Source organism: Leptopilina heterotoma, unplaced genomic scaffold, assembly GCF_015476425.1.
Source record: "Leptopilina heterotoma isolate Lh14 unplaced genomic scaffold, ASM1547642v1 Lhet_90, whole genome shotgun sequence".
Taxonomy (NCBI): Eukaryota; Metazoa; Arthropoda; class Insecta; order Hymenoptera; family Figitidae; genus Leptopilina; species Leptopilina heterotoma.
This window is the reverse complement of record NW_025111194.1, coordinates 1769395-1783615: the sequence shown is the minus strand read 5'-3', so window position 1 is coordinate 1783615 and position 14221 is coordinate 1769395. Positions and strand designations below refer to the sequence as shown.

General features: G+C 22.0%; 3 protein-coding genes across 3 annotated transcripts; all 3 read right to left on the bottom strand.

Annotated features, from left to right (window-relative positions):
* Window positions 1-350: 350 nt before the first annotated feature.
* LOC122511914 lies at window positions 351-10606 on the bottom strand. Its single transcript, XM_043627482.1, has 14 exons — window positions 10041-10606; window positions 9237-9363; window positions 8015-8150; window positions 7442-7570; window positions 7292-7333; window positions 6611-6914; window positions 6274-6400; window positions 5793-5928; window positions 5578-5706; window positions 3324-3672; window positions 1957-2083; window positions 1263-1398; window positions 905-1030; window positions 351-428 (listed from the first exon to the last, which is right to left on the bottom strand). The coding sequence occupies exons 1-14, from the start codon at window positions 10339-10341 to the stop codon at window positions 393-395; spliced, it is 2205 nt and encodes a 734-aa protein (XP_043483417.1). The 5' UTR covers window positions 10342-10606; the 3' UTR covers window positions 351-392.
* Window positions 4874-7156, bottom strand: LOC122511820 (farnesol dehydrogenase-like). Its single transcript, XM_043627316.1, has 5 exons — window positions 6611-7156; window positions 6274-6400; window positions 5793-5928; window positions 5578-5706; window positions 4874-5026 (listed from the first exon to the last, which is right to left on the bottom strand). Exons 1-5 carry the CDS (start codon window positions 6912-6914, stop codon window positions 4967-4969), a joined length of 756 nt encoding a protein of 251 aa, XP_043483251.1. The 5' UTR covers window positions 6915-7156; the 3' UTR covers window positions 4874-4966.
* Window positions 10607-10764: 158 nt separating the features above from the next.
* On the bottom strand, window positions 10765-13786 carry LOC122511821 (farnesol dehydrogenase-like). Its single transcript, XM_043627317.1, has 5 exons — window positions 13391-13786; window positions 12737-12863; window positions 11413-11548; window positions 11090-11218; window positions 10765-10889 (listed from the first exon to the last, which is right to left on the bottom strand). Exons 1-5 carry the CDS (start codon window positions 13689-13691, stop codon window positions 10842-10844), a joined length of 741 nt encoding a protein of 246 aa, XP_043483252.1. The 5' UTR covers window positions 13692-13786; the 3' UTR covers window positions 10765-10841.
* Between the last annotated feature and the right edge of the window lie 435 nt (window positions 13787-14221).

The following is a 14221-nucleotide window of genomic DNA, read 5'->3' as shown; positions in this document are numbered from 1 at the left end:
AAAAAATATTCTTAGGTTTGAGATTGATTTTAAATACACATTTTTTGCATTGTGAAATTATATTACAAACAGCATTAAAAATAAAAAAAATATTTTTTACGATTAAGGTTGATTTTAAACACAAATTTTTGCACAGTGAAATTATATTACAAACAACATTAAAAATAAAAAAAATATTCTGTACGATTGAGGTTGATTTTGAACACAAATTTTTGCATAGTAAAATTTAAGAGCTGGAGGGTGGGGATTAATTAATAATTACATTTAAATTCGAAGCAGTGAATTTAATAACGAAAGAGAAAAAAAACCATATTAATGAAATTGACTATTTTTGAAAGAGTCAAATGAAATATATTTTGAAAAAATTGTTTTATTTATTTTTTACATAATTGTTACTCCGCTTGATTAGTAATCGATAATTGTCTTACCTAAAACAGATAAATATGTAAATTCAAAAACAAATAATCGGGATCAATAAAATTAAGATTAACAAAATTTCTAATAAAATTGTGAAATAAATAATTAATTTAGAAGTAAAAAGTGTTTGAATAATAATATAACATTTAAATGAAAGAGTATTTACAATATATAGTTATTTTATTTCTTTTCCTAATTAAATGGTGTATAAATAATCATGGTACGTAAGGTATTTATTTGTAAAAACGCGGAGCGCACGCGCAGAATTTCGACTAATGAGAGTGAGGCAGGTGCGGAGAGTGGGGACAATGGGAGTGAGAGAGAAGTTTCGGTTCTTCTCTCTCACTCTCATTATCCCCACTCCCGGTGCTTGCCTGACTCTCGTTAGTCGAAATTCTGCGCGTGCGCTCCGGGATTTTTTTTTAGTTTTGAAACATTACATTCAATTTGGTAAAAACAATCGAATTTGCAATAAAAAATATCTCACCAAAACTTGTGAAGGAACTGATAAAGCGTAAATTACACCTTGAGCAATATCTTTAGCCTCAACGTAGGGATGAAGGGACCATAATTTCGATGACATGTCAGTCTTCGTCAAACCTGGACTCAAATTCTATAAATAATTCATAAATAAATGTATTATTAATAACAATAGTAATAGAATAATGATAATAATAATATAATTTTTTTTTAAATTAAAATTAAAATTGTTATTAGTTATAAAAAATGATTTACTATACTATATATTAAAATTAAAATAGAAAATAAATTTTTTTAAGAGTTCTTATTTTTGATAATAATAGTAATAAAAAATAACAAGCAGTAATAATAATAATAAATTTCACCGTAAGTCTAATTCCACTTTCTATATCCTTTAACTCAGCCTGCACCTGTTGACTCATTGCTGTCAGAGCAAATTTACTGGGGGCGTAAAGATTCGAATAGACAGATGGGACGTGAACTGCTTCGTGTCCGAAAATACTGAAAAAAAAAATTGTTAAATAAATAAATTACTAGAAATATTTTTTTGAAAAATAGTAACAAAGGGGAAAAATATTTTTAAAAAAATTAAAAATCTAAAGAATGAATAATAAAAAAAAATTATTAGAAATTTTTTTTTATTATAATATAATTAATTAAAGTAGTTTTATGTATATAATAATTTTTTATAATTATCTTTAAATAATAATTAATTTAAATCACTATTTAAAAATAATTATAAAAATACATTTTTCTAAAAAGCAACAAAAAAAAAGAATATTTTTTTTCACTTACGAAAACTGGCTAAATTAGCAAAATTAATTTTAACCATTTAGCAAAATTATAATAACAATTTCGTATAAAGTAAATGTATTAAATATATTTTAATTAATTTCGTAATGATTGAACTCAATAAATTTGTTATTGTTTTTTTCTTTCTTTCTTTCTTTTTTTTTTTGTTAAAAAAATTAACAATAGTAAATCATTTGAATTGAAAATCGACGGGACAATTTGTCAATCAACAATCAATGAGCAATTCAGATCAATTAATTCGATTACCTGTTGATATTAATGATATGGCCCTTCACTCCTCTTTCTCTCATGGACCTCACTGCCTCTCTAATGCAAATTGCCGGAGCAATAACATTTAATTCCATTGTTTTTCGGAAATCCTCCGTTTTCCCATCTGAAAATTTCATTACATTAATGTTTTTTCTCATTATTTCAATTTTCCATTTCTCATAAAATTTAATTTCTCCCCTTTTTAATATTATTCTCATATTGTTTTAATTTTTTTTTTATTTTACAATTTATTTTTCATTTTAATATAATCTTTTCATTTTTCATACAATTAATTTTTATTTTCATTAATTATTATAATTATTATAACTCGAATAATTGATAATTAGAAAATAATTGTAATTATTTAGTTAATAAACTTCATATTTTTCGTTCAATTAATTTTTATTTTAATTAAATAAATTCAAATAATTATAATTAGTTTGATTGAATAATTAACCTAATTTCAATTTATTTTGAACGTAATTAACGTAATTACAATTTTCTTTATATTATAATTAATATTTTTAAAAGTAATTAATTAATTCATTAACTAAATAATGTTTATTAATTCATTAACTAAATAACGGTAATTAATTTATTAATTAAATGTTGTTAATTTATTTATTAATTAACTAATTTTAATTAATTTTTAAATTTATTTTGATTATAATGAATGTTAATTACGGTTAATATTAATTACAATTAATATTATTAATCAATATTGACTGCAATTAATGTTTATTAATTAATATTGAGTACAATTAATGTTAATATTAATTAATATTGAGTACAATTGATGTTAATATTAATTAATATTATATCATAATTTCAATTTTATTTCATGTCCATTTCAATTAATGTTAATTAGAATTTAAAAAAAAATAAATTGCAATTAAGTGAATTATAATCAAACTTATTTTTATTTTGTAAAATGAGCTTGCGTGGCTGTGCGGTATGGGTATTCGGTTTGCGTCTTCAAGGTCTAGGGTTCGATCCTCCGTGCCTACGAGATTTTTCAATTTTATTTCAAATGTTTTTATGTTCAATTAATAATTATGAATATTATTTTGTTAATTATAATTAATTGTAGTAGAGATTATTTGTAATTTCATTAATTATAATAAAAAATAATTTTAATTATGTAAATTATAATTAATTATAATAGGGATTATTTTTAATTTCGTAAATTATAACCACAACTAATTATAATTCGATGAATTATAAGGAAAGATTAATTATAATTCAGTTAATTTTAATTAAATTAAATTTAATTTAATTACAATTAAAATTAATAATAATGAAAATGAATTGCAATTACAATGAATATAATTAAATTCTCAATAAAAAATTATTTCTACTATTACCTATTATCATTCCATTAATTAGAACAGCTGCATTATTGATAAGAATGTCGACGCCCGGTAAATTAATTTCAATCCACTTGAATGCACGTAAAATATCATTTTCATTTGTTAAATCGCATTCAAGTGGATAGAATTTGCCAATTTTGTCCTTTAATTCTTTCGTTTGAAATTGACGCATTTTATCGATATTACGCGCCAATCCCACGACATTGACGCCAGCCTCAATTAATAGTCGAGTAATTTCTTGACCTATTCCCGCACTTGCACCAGTCACCAGTGCAACTTTATCAGTCCATGCATCCATCTCGCGCAATTGTGGAAAATAGACTGAAAACTTATCTCCCGGGCTCTAGCATTTCCATAGAGAAATGTATACATATAATTATGTGCTAAATAACTAAAGAATAATTCCATTCACTCTCGCTCAGATTATTATTATATAAATATTACTTCAGAATTTTCTCTCTCGATAATTGTTGCAAAAAGTTTTATCTACTGCTTCATTTTACGTCTAAAAATTTATTTTTCGAAACTATTTTTTTTTTCTTGATATTTTGGATTTATTTATTTTTTTCGAAAAAAAGGTTTTTTTGAATTTTTCATTTCTCCTTTACTTAGAATTTCTTGATAATAAAATAAAAAAATTAATTCAAAGACTGAAGATAAATATTAATTTATATTAATTTATCTTAATTGGGAAATTACAAAGAAATTGAGATTCAATATGGAGAAGCTATTCTCCACCTGAGAACGCCAAGGTCACCACTAGATGGCTAGACGCCATCTAGTGATGACCTTGGCGTTCTCAAGTGGAGAAATTCAACCATTTTCTTAACAAATTTTTTTTTCAGTTAAAAAATGTTATTGTGAGAATAATTTAATTTTTCTTTACAATAAAAATTGTGATAAAATTTTTAATTTTAATTTTAATTAATAAAAAGAAATATTTCGGCAAAAATTTCTTTTTATATTTAATTTTTTTTACAGTAAAGACTGTGATACAATTTTTTAATTTTATTTAATGAATAAATAAATAATGAAACAATTCAAGACTTTGTGCATACATTTTTTTTTAATTTTCTTCTTGAAATGTAATATTCAACTGCATTGCAAATCTGCACTATTATAAAAATGGATGAACAATGTTGTAATACAGAAGGTCACTGATTGATAATTGACTTCATTCGTTATTTTATTATAATATTATTCTTAGAATACTTATTATGTCTAACAAAGTTAGACAAAATTAAAAAAATTAGAATAAGTTTTAAATTTTATTTTCTTTATTTTCAAAATAATAGCTCACTGTATTTTATAAATTATAAATAATTTATTAAATTTAATTTACAATTTGTTAAAATATAATAAAATAATAATAAAAATAAATATAATATTATTATTATTTTATTATTCCAAATAAAAGAAAATATTTTAATTTTTTAATAATTATTTAATTTATTATTATTATTATTGTTATTATTAAAATGTCATATAAAATAATGAAATTAATTAGTAAAAGGTAATACTTTACTAAATATAAATAATTTTTATTTCTTTTTAATAATGAATAATTACTAGGATAAATATAATATTTACTAAAAATTAGGTGAAAACTGAAAACAATTAAAAATTTATTTTTTGATTCATTGTTCATTCTCTTCTCGTTGATAGGTTTGAAGTGGTGTGATTGTCAGTTCCTTAATCTTGAAAACAAAAAACAGTTTATAATTAATTTATTGCTAATTGAATAATTAAAATAGATATTGTAATTAATTTTTAATAATAAAAAATAGAAATTAATTTTATATTTCATTTTTTCATTTATTTATATAAGTAAAAAGTAAATATAAGAGTAAAATTTTTAGAAATAATTTAATTCCTGAGAAGAATTTTACTATTTTAAAAATTTTACTAATTAGTCTCAAATAAATGAAGTAAAAATTACTATTAGTAAAAAAATTAGTAAAAAAACATAAATAAATAAAAATTTAAAAAGTTAGTAAAAGAATAAATATAAAAATAAAGAAATTAGTAAAAAAAATAAATAAATACGAAAAATTAGTAAAATTTAATTAATAAAATTAGTAAAAAAAAATAAATAAGAACAAAACAAGTAGTCAAATTTAATTATTAAAATTAGTAAAGAAAAATAAATAAAAACAAAAAAATAGTCAAATTTAGTTAATAAAATTAGTAAAATAGAAAAAGAAAAGAAAAATATTTGTTATAATAAAATAGAAAAAATTTTTTTTACCTGCACGTGGGGAGGGGTAGATAAAGCGTACAAAACAGCATCTGAAATATCATCGGCATCGAGGTACGGAAATACTTTAAACGCTATCGGCGGTGGCATTTCAGTTTTCACCAAGCCAGGATAAATTGTCTGGAAAAATTTATTTTCATTACCCCAAAAAGAAGGAAAAAGGAAAAAAAAATAACGAAAAAAATTAAAAAACAAAAAAAACTAACCGTTACTTTTATGGGACTTTTTATACTCTCCAATTCGAGTTCAATAACATCGCTAATTGCTTTTAGCGCAAATTTCGTTGGTCCATAAAGATTGAATGTTATACCATGAAATATTTGGATATTTTGTCCCAGAATACTATTTTATAAATAGAAACAAATTAAATGTTTGTGAACAAAAAAAAAATTAAAAATACGTTCAAAAAAATTGGTTTTAATAAATGAAAATATTTTCATTTTTAATAATTATTTAATTTATTATTATTATTATTATTTAATTATAAACATAATAAATAGTAAAAATAATAACTAAAATAATAATAACTAAAATTGAATTTTGAATGATTGAAAAAAGTTTATGTTTGTTATTTAAAAAATTACTGAAATATAAAATTTAAAAAAAATATAAATTTAATTAAATTAATTTATTATTATAATAAGAATTATTATTATTATTAATTAATTAATTTTATTAACTAAATACCTGGCGATATTGAAAATATGACCAGGTGAATTTTTCTCCTTCATAATTCTTATAGTTTCCCTAATGCAAATAGTTGGACCAATTAAATTTAAGTCGACGACGTTTCTTATATTTTCTGTCGAACTTTCTAAAAGTAAAATATTTTTTTTTTAAAATCATTTAGTGAAATTAATTTATTAAGAAATATTAACTTTTTATTTACTGATAAATAATATTAATAGTGAATAATTAAACATTTCTTATAAAAATAAAATTCAATAAATTATTAATAACAATTGTCTAATAAATAATTGTTCAATTTTTCAATTTTTAATTAATAAAAAATAAATTTTGTTACCAATGCATAAATATTTTGTCCCAAGGGCAGCATTATTAACAAGAATATCGACAGACTTTAAATTTTCTTCAATCCACTTGAAAGAATTTAAAATATCCTCTTCCTTCGAGACATCGCATTTTATTGGAAAAAATAAATCTCTCTTATCATTATTGAGGTCATTTTTAATTTTTTCCATATTCTCCAAACGTCTCGCCAATCCAACGACTTTGACATTTTTTTTCACAAGTGCTTTAACAATTGTTGCACCAATACCAGAACTAGCACCAGTTATCACCGCCACTTTATTAATCCAACGTTCCATCTTTATTTAAAGTCAGAAACAAACTGTGCGACTTTTATATTCTATATAGACAGTATATTTGGTCGTGGGAGAAAAATTATTCCCTGACATTTTCACCTTCGAACCAATCAGAAAGAAAAAAAGTAATAAAAAGAAAATAATTTTAGAAAGAAAGATTTTTATTTACATTAAAATTAAAATTAAGGTGAACAATCATTAGAAATGGTAAACTAGAAATTTTTTTACTGCAAATTTTTTTTTATTATCCTTGGTTGAACCTTCAACATTTTTATTTTTTTACAATTCACTATTTTTTTGGCTAAATAAATAAAGTTTTTTTTTTATTAAAATTAATTAGAAAACAGAAAAATAAATTTTTTTTTTTCTACATTTTATTGGCGCAAATATCCAGGTACAGATGTAATTGTTAGTTCTTTAATCTGAAAAAATATTATTATTATTTTTATAATAATTATTAAATAATATTTAAAAAAAAAATTTTTTTTTAATCTAAAAAATAAATATTAGTTAACTATTAATTTGTTTACCTGCACATGCGGGGGTGTGGATAAAACGTAAATTATACTGTCAGTAATATCCTTCGAATCAAGGTAGGGAGAATTTTTGAAAGCAATTTCTGGTGGCATTTCAGTTTTCACCATTCCAGGAAAAATAGACTTTAAAAGAAAGAAACAAGAGAAAAAGTTATATATAAAATTTTTCATAAGGGGCATCCCAGGTGAAAATTTCCATTAAAAAATTTTTTTCTTTGCAACAATTTTTTTCGTATTGGTCATGAAAAATAAGAAAACACGTATTTTTTCATTTTTTTATTGAATAAAATTTGTGGAATTGGTGATTTTTTTAAGTTCAACTATTTCAGAAGCCGAGGAACTTGTTTCAAAGCAGATCCTCGCGGCTTCCGAAGAAATAGAACTTAAAAAAATCCTAATTTTCACAAATTTTATTCAATAAAAAAATTAAAAAACACGTGTTTTCTTATTTTTCAAGAGAAACTTGAAAAAAATTTGTTCCAAAGAAATAACATTTTTTAATAAAAGTTTCACCTAAAATGCCCCATGAATAAAAAATAAAAAAAAAATTTTCTACTGTTTACATACTGTTACTTTTGTGCGACTTTTGACATATTCAAGTTCCAATTCAACAACTTGACTGACAGCCTTTAGGGCAAATTTACTTGGACTGTACATATGCATTGCTGTACTTTCGAAAAATTCCACACTTTGCCCGGAAATACTGCAAACAATAATATTTCATTATTTTCCGTTTTAATATTCAGAATTTTTTTAATTTAATAAATAAATGTTTTATTATTATTATTTATAATAAATTATTATTAATTACTGTTATTTATTATTTAATTATAATTATTTTTATTATAATCTCTTATTTATTTTTTTAGTATTAAAATTAATTTAATAATAATAAAAGTAATATTAATAATAATAATTATTATTGTTGTTATATATTATAATTTTTTATAATCGTTACTATTATTTTTCTTTATTTTATCAACTTATGACACTTTGTAATTAGAAGTATTAATAGAAATTTTTTATCATGTTGTTTAAACATATAATATTATAAACTTTGACAATAACTTTTTTCCTCTTTATTGAACAATGGTTTTATATATTTATATATTTAAATATATTATATTATAATCTATTTGGAATAATCGAAAAAATAGAATTTTTAATAAAATTAAACTCAAATTTTTAAATTCAGAATGTTTTTTATTTTAAGATACAGTTTTTCTAATTATTAAAAAGTAATTATTAAAAAAAATTGTTTTAAAAACGAAAATAAAGAAAATTAACATTACATAAAGAAACATTTAAAGAAAATTAATAGTAAATAAAGAATGATTTTAAAAAGATAGAAAAAGTTTTTGAAAATAGTAAAAAAAAAGATTAAAAAAAAAGATTTTAAAAAATTAAAACAAAGTTGAAACAAGAGTAAGAAAAGAATTTAAAAAAAGAATTAAATGCAGGAAGAAACTCAGACGTAAAACGCAAGCGCAAGGAGTGGGGGCAATGAGAGTGAGAGAGAAGAATCGGAACTTCTCTCTCACTCTCATTGTCCCCACTCCCGGCGCTTGGGCCGAAACGCGGCGTTTACATTACTTTTAATTCTACAATGTAAATACAGTCATAGAAACATTTTGAAAATAATAATAAGATAATTTAAAATAATAATAATAATAATAATAATAATAATAATAAAATAATTTTAAATAATAATAAAGAATAACAAAATAATTTTAATAAATAATATTAAAAAAATAATTTTAAATGATAATAATAAAAAAATAATAATTACCTGTTAATGTTAATAATGTGACCGACTGTATTATTTTTTCTCATTATTTTCACAGCCTCCTTAGTGCAGATAGTGGGGGCAATTAAATTAACATCAATAACTTTTTTAATGTTCTCTGTTGAACTTTCTGAAATTGATAATTAATAATTCCAAACTAAGAAATAATCGAGTCAAAGAGATTAAAATTAATTTGATATTGGAATATGCAAAATTGAAAATTCTTCTACTCATTAAAAATTGAATCAAAGAAATTAAAATTTGTTTTAAACTAAAAAATTCGAAATTGAAAATTTTTCTATTCCAAAAAAAAATTGAAATTACATATTTTGAATTAAAAAATTAAAATTGAAATTATACTTTAAAATTGAAATATAAAAAAAAATTGAAATTTCTTTTTCTCAGAAAAAATTGAACTAAAGAAATTGAAATTACTTTTAAATTAAAAAATCCGAAATTGAAAATTCTTCTACTCGAAATAAATTGAACCAAAAAAATTACTTTTCACTTAAAAAATTAAAAATTCTTTTAGTCAGAAAAAATTGAACTAAAGAAATTGAGATTAAAAATTTCTAAATTTAACATTCTTCTAGTAAGAAACTATTTAAAAAAAGAAGTTAAAAGTACTTTTGCATTGGAAAATTGAAAATTCTATTCAAAAAAGATCGTGTTGAAGAAATTTAAAATTAAAATTACTTTCAAAATTAAAAATTCTTTTTTAATTTTTAAAATATTAATTTTAATTTCTTCAATTAGAAAAATTGAAGGGAAGAAATTTATAATTAAGTGCACAAATATTTTATTTACCAATACACAAATCTTCGGTATGAACTCCAGCATTATTAACAAGAATATCGACGGTTTTTAAATTTTTTTCAATCCATTGAAATGCTTTAACGATATCCTCCTCCTTAGAGACATCGCATTTAATTGGATAAAATGAGCCCTTCTCATTTTTTAACGATTCCTTAATTTTCTCCATATTATCAATTCTTCTCGCCAATCCAACGACATTAACATTTTTCTTCACCAATTCTCTCGCTAAATCCTCACCAATGCCAGAACTGGCGCCAGTTATCACCGCAACTTTATTAATCCAACGATCCATGTTAGTTATTTTACTGTTACCAGAAAACTAAAAAAAATGCGCGAAGAAATTTTTTTTTAAGAGAGCATAATGACCAATTATATAGATTGTACAACAGGTAAAACATGTAATAGTAATAGCTTTTGCATTTTAAGTTTAATGGGCATATGCCGCCAACTCTCGATAAGACAAAGTGCGATAACATTATCACTCGGTGGTCAAGTGGTTAGTGCTCTTGACTCGTACTACGAAAGTCGAAGGTTCGAATTCTAATAGATTTTTTTTATTTGCATTAAAATTAAAATTAAAATTAAGGCGAAAAATTATTTGAAATAGTAAACTAGAATTTTTTTATTACAAACTTTTTTTATTATCCTTTGTTGAAGGTTTACATTTTTTTACAATTCACTGTTTTTGGCAAAATAGGTAAAGTTTTTTTTTTTATTAAAATTAATTAGAAGACAGGAAAAACAATTTTTTTTGCGTAAAAATTTGTAAAAAATAATTCTCTTTTCGACATTTTATTGGCGCATATATCCAGGTACGGGTGTAATTGTTAGTTCTTTAATCTGAAAACAAATTTTCCCTATATTATTATTATTTACTCAAAATAATTTTTATTATTATTATTATTATTATTATTATTATTATTATTATTATTATTATTATTATTATTATAGTTATTGAGTATTTTTTGAAAAAGTTTTAAAAAACAAATTTTTTTTTAATCTATACACAATAAATATTAGTTAACTATTAATTTGTTTACCTGCACATGCGGTGGTGTGGATAAAACGTAAATTATACTGTCAGTAATATCCTTCGAATCAACGTAGGGTAAATGTTTGAAAGCAATTTCTGGTGGCATTTCAGTTTTCACCAATCCAGGAAAAATAGTCTTTAGAAAAGGAAAAAACAAGAGAAAAAATTAGTGGAAAATATTAAAATTTTTTATAAGGGACATTTCACGTGGAATGACCCATGGAAAAAATAAATTAAAAACATTTTTTATAAGGGTCATTTCACGTAGAATGTCCCATGTAAAAAATAAATTAAAATTTTTTTTTTAAATTTCTTTACTGTTTTACTTACTGTTACTTTTGTGTGATTTTTGACATATTCAAGTTCCAATTCAACAACTTGACTGACAGCCTTTAGGGCAAATTTACTTGGACTGTACATATTTAATGCTGTACTTTCGTAAAATTTCACACCTTGCCCGGCAACACTGTAGAAAATAATATTTTATTATTGTTCGTTTTAACATTCAGAATTTTTTAAAATTAATAATAATTATTGTATTATTTATTTATAATTATTTTTATTACTTATTTATTATTTCTCATTTATTTTACATTATTTATTATTTGTTATATTTATTTTATATTATTTATTATATTATTTTTATTTTTATTAAAACAACAATTAATTAATTTATAAACTTGTATTAAAAAAATTTAATAAAAAATAATAGTAATAATAAATAATAATTACTATATAATATATAATATTATATATAATAATAATAATTATTATTATTATTATTATTATTAATATTATTATTAAATTAATATCAATACTAGAAGAATAAATAAGAGATTGGAAAAATATTTTTAAGGGTTATTTTTAAAAATTTATTATCATAAAAAATTGAGTACTTGAAAGTTTTAAAAATTCGCTTTTGAGAATAAAAATTTACAACTTTTTATTATTATCGTTTATTGAGAGAAATAAAGAATAATCAAGGAATTTTTTTCTCTTATAATATATGAGCATAAAAAAAATTCCTTAACAATTATGAAAAGTTATTATCACTTTCGTTTATTATTATTTTTCACTTTTTTTATCAACTTATGACATTTTATATTTGGAAGTATAATAAGAAATTTCTTATCAGGCTGTTTAAACGTACAATTATAAACTTATGATGGTAAATTTTTTTCACTTCAATTAGCAGTAAAATTATGAAATTTTGTTATACTTTCATAATCTATTTAAAAAAATTGTAAGAAACGAATTTAACTATAATAATATTAAACTCAAATTTTTAAATTTAGAAACATTTTTTTTAAAAGATGGAAAAAGTTTTTCAAAATAGTAAAGAGAAGATTTAAAAAAAATTAAAGAAGAGTAAGAAAAGAATTTTTTTAAAATTAAATAGAGGAAGAAACACAGACGCAGAACGCAAGTGAAGGAGTGGGGGCAATGAGAGTGAGAGAGAAGAATCGGGACTTCTCTCTCACTCACATTTCTCCCACTCCTTGCGCTTGGGCCGAAACGCGGCGTTTCGTTATTTAAATTTAAAGTCGAACGCTACTTTTAATTCTACAATGTAAATACAGTCATAGAAATAGTTTGATAATAATAATAAAATAATTTTAATAAATTTAAATAATAATAATAATAAAATAATTACCTGTCAATATTAATAATGTGACCGGCTGTATTGTTTTTTCTCATTATTTTCACAGCCTCCTTGGTGCAGACAGTGGGGGCAATTAAATTAACATCAATAACTTTTTTAATATTCTCTGTTGAACTTTCTGAAAATTGAAAAAAAATTATTCATTATTATTGAAATTACTTTTTGGTTAAAAACTAAAATTAGTTTTAAACTAAAATCATTTTTCAATTTAAAAATTGATAATTTCAAACTAAGAAAAAATTGAGCCAAATAAAATTAAAATTAATTTGACATTAAAAAATTTGAAATTGAAAATCTTCTACTCAGAAAAAATTGAACTAAAGAAATTAAAATTTATTTTAAACTAAAAAATTCGAAATTGAAAATTCTTCTACTTGGGATAAATTGAACAAAAAAAATTACTTTTGACTTAAAAAATTCGAAATTGAAAATTCTTTTAGTCAGAAAAAATTGAACTAAAGAAATTGAAAGTAAAATTACTTTTTGAATTAAAAAATTCAAAATTGAAAATTTTTCTACTCAGAAAAAATTGAACTAAAGAAATTGAAATTACTTTCGAATTAAAAAATTCAAAGTTGAAAATTTTTTTAGTCAGAGATTTTTAGTTACAATTAAAGTAAATACAAAAATAAATATTTTATTTACCAATACACAAATCTGAGGTATAAACTCCAGCATTATTAACGAGAATATCGACGGTTTTTAAATTTTTTTCAATCCATTGAAATGCTTTAACGATATCCTCCTCCTTAGAGACATCACATTTAATTGGATAAAATGAGCCCTTCTCATTTTTTAACGATTCCTTAATTTTCTGCATATTATCAATTCTTCTCGCCAATCCAACGACATTAACATTTTTCTTCACCAATTCTCTCGCTAAATCCTCACCAATGCCAGAACTGGCGCCAGTTATCACCGCAACTTTATTAATCCAACGATCCATGTTATTTGACTGTTAACAGAAAACTGAGAATTATCTCTCGTCTGCTGCGCGAAGAAATTCCTTTTTTCATCAAGAGAGCGTAATGTTCAATTATATATATTGTATAACAGGTACAACATGTAATACGTAATAGCTTTTTGCCATTTCACGTTCAAAGTGCATATATATCGCCCATTGAGTTTCAAGTGTTATATTTGCACAATATTGAAGAACACGAAAGATGATGAGTTGCATTTTAAGTTATAGAGACTTTTTTTTTTCTTTTTTTTTCAAGGGAAAATGAGTGGAGAAGTAAATGAAGTACTTTCGATGATTTTGCATTCTTTGAATATTGATATTTTGAGTAAAATAAATTGTATTACTATTTATTTTACTCATTTACATTAAAACTAGGAATAAAATCCATTTATTCTGTACTTAATAATTTCACGGCAAAAAAATGCGTTTCAAATAAAAAAAACAAAATTTTCAAAAGTATTTTCTGTTCGAATATCGTTAAAACTTTTTTTTCCGGTCAAGAAAATTAATTT

Bases quoted from the DNA above. Each gene is read 5' to 3' on its own strand.
- LOC122511914 (XM_043627482.1), bottom strand. From the start codon at position 10,341: ATGGATCGTTGGATTAATAAAGTTGCGGTGATAACTGGCGCCAGTTCT. The intron at 3,673-5,577 runs GTAAAAAAAATT...TGGAAATGCTAG, and splicing joins CTACCCCTCCCCACGTGCAG to AGCCCGGGAGATAAGTTTTC. The intron at 1,399-1,956 runs GTAATCGAATTA...TTTTTTTTTCAG, and splicing joins CATATCATTAATATCAACAG to TATTTTCGGACACGAAGCAG.
- LOC122511820 (XM_043627316.1), bottom strand. From the start codon at position 6,914: ATGGAACGTTGGATTAATAAAGTGGCGGTGATAACTGGTGCTAGTTCT. The intron at 6,401-6,610 runs GTAACAAAATTT...TTTTACTTTTAG, and splicing joins GACAAAATATTTATGCATTG to AAAGTTCGACAGAAAATATA. The intron at 5,707-5,792 runs GTTAGTTTTTTT...AAATTTTTCCAG, and splicing joins AAAGTCCCATAAAAGTAACG to ACAATTTATCCTGGCTTGGT.
- LOC122511821 (XM_043627317.1), bottom strand. From the start codon at position 13,691: ATGGATCGTTGGATTAATAAAGTTGCGGTGATAACTGGCGCCAGTTCT. The intron at 11,219-11,412 runs GTAAGTAAAACA...CCTTTTCTAAAG, and splicing joins AAAATCACACAAAAGTAACA to ACTATTTTTCCTGGATTGGT. The intron at 10,890-11,089 runs GTAAACAAATTA...ATTTGTTTTCAG, and splicing joins CCACACCACCGCATGTGCAG to ATTAAAGAACTAACAATTAC.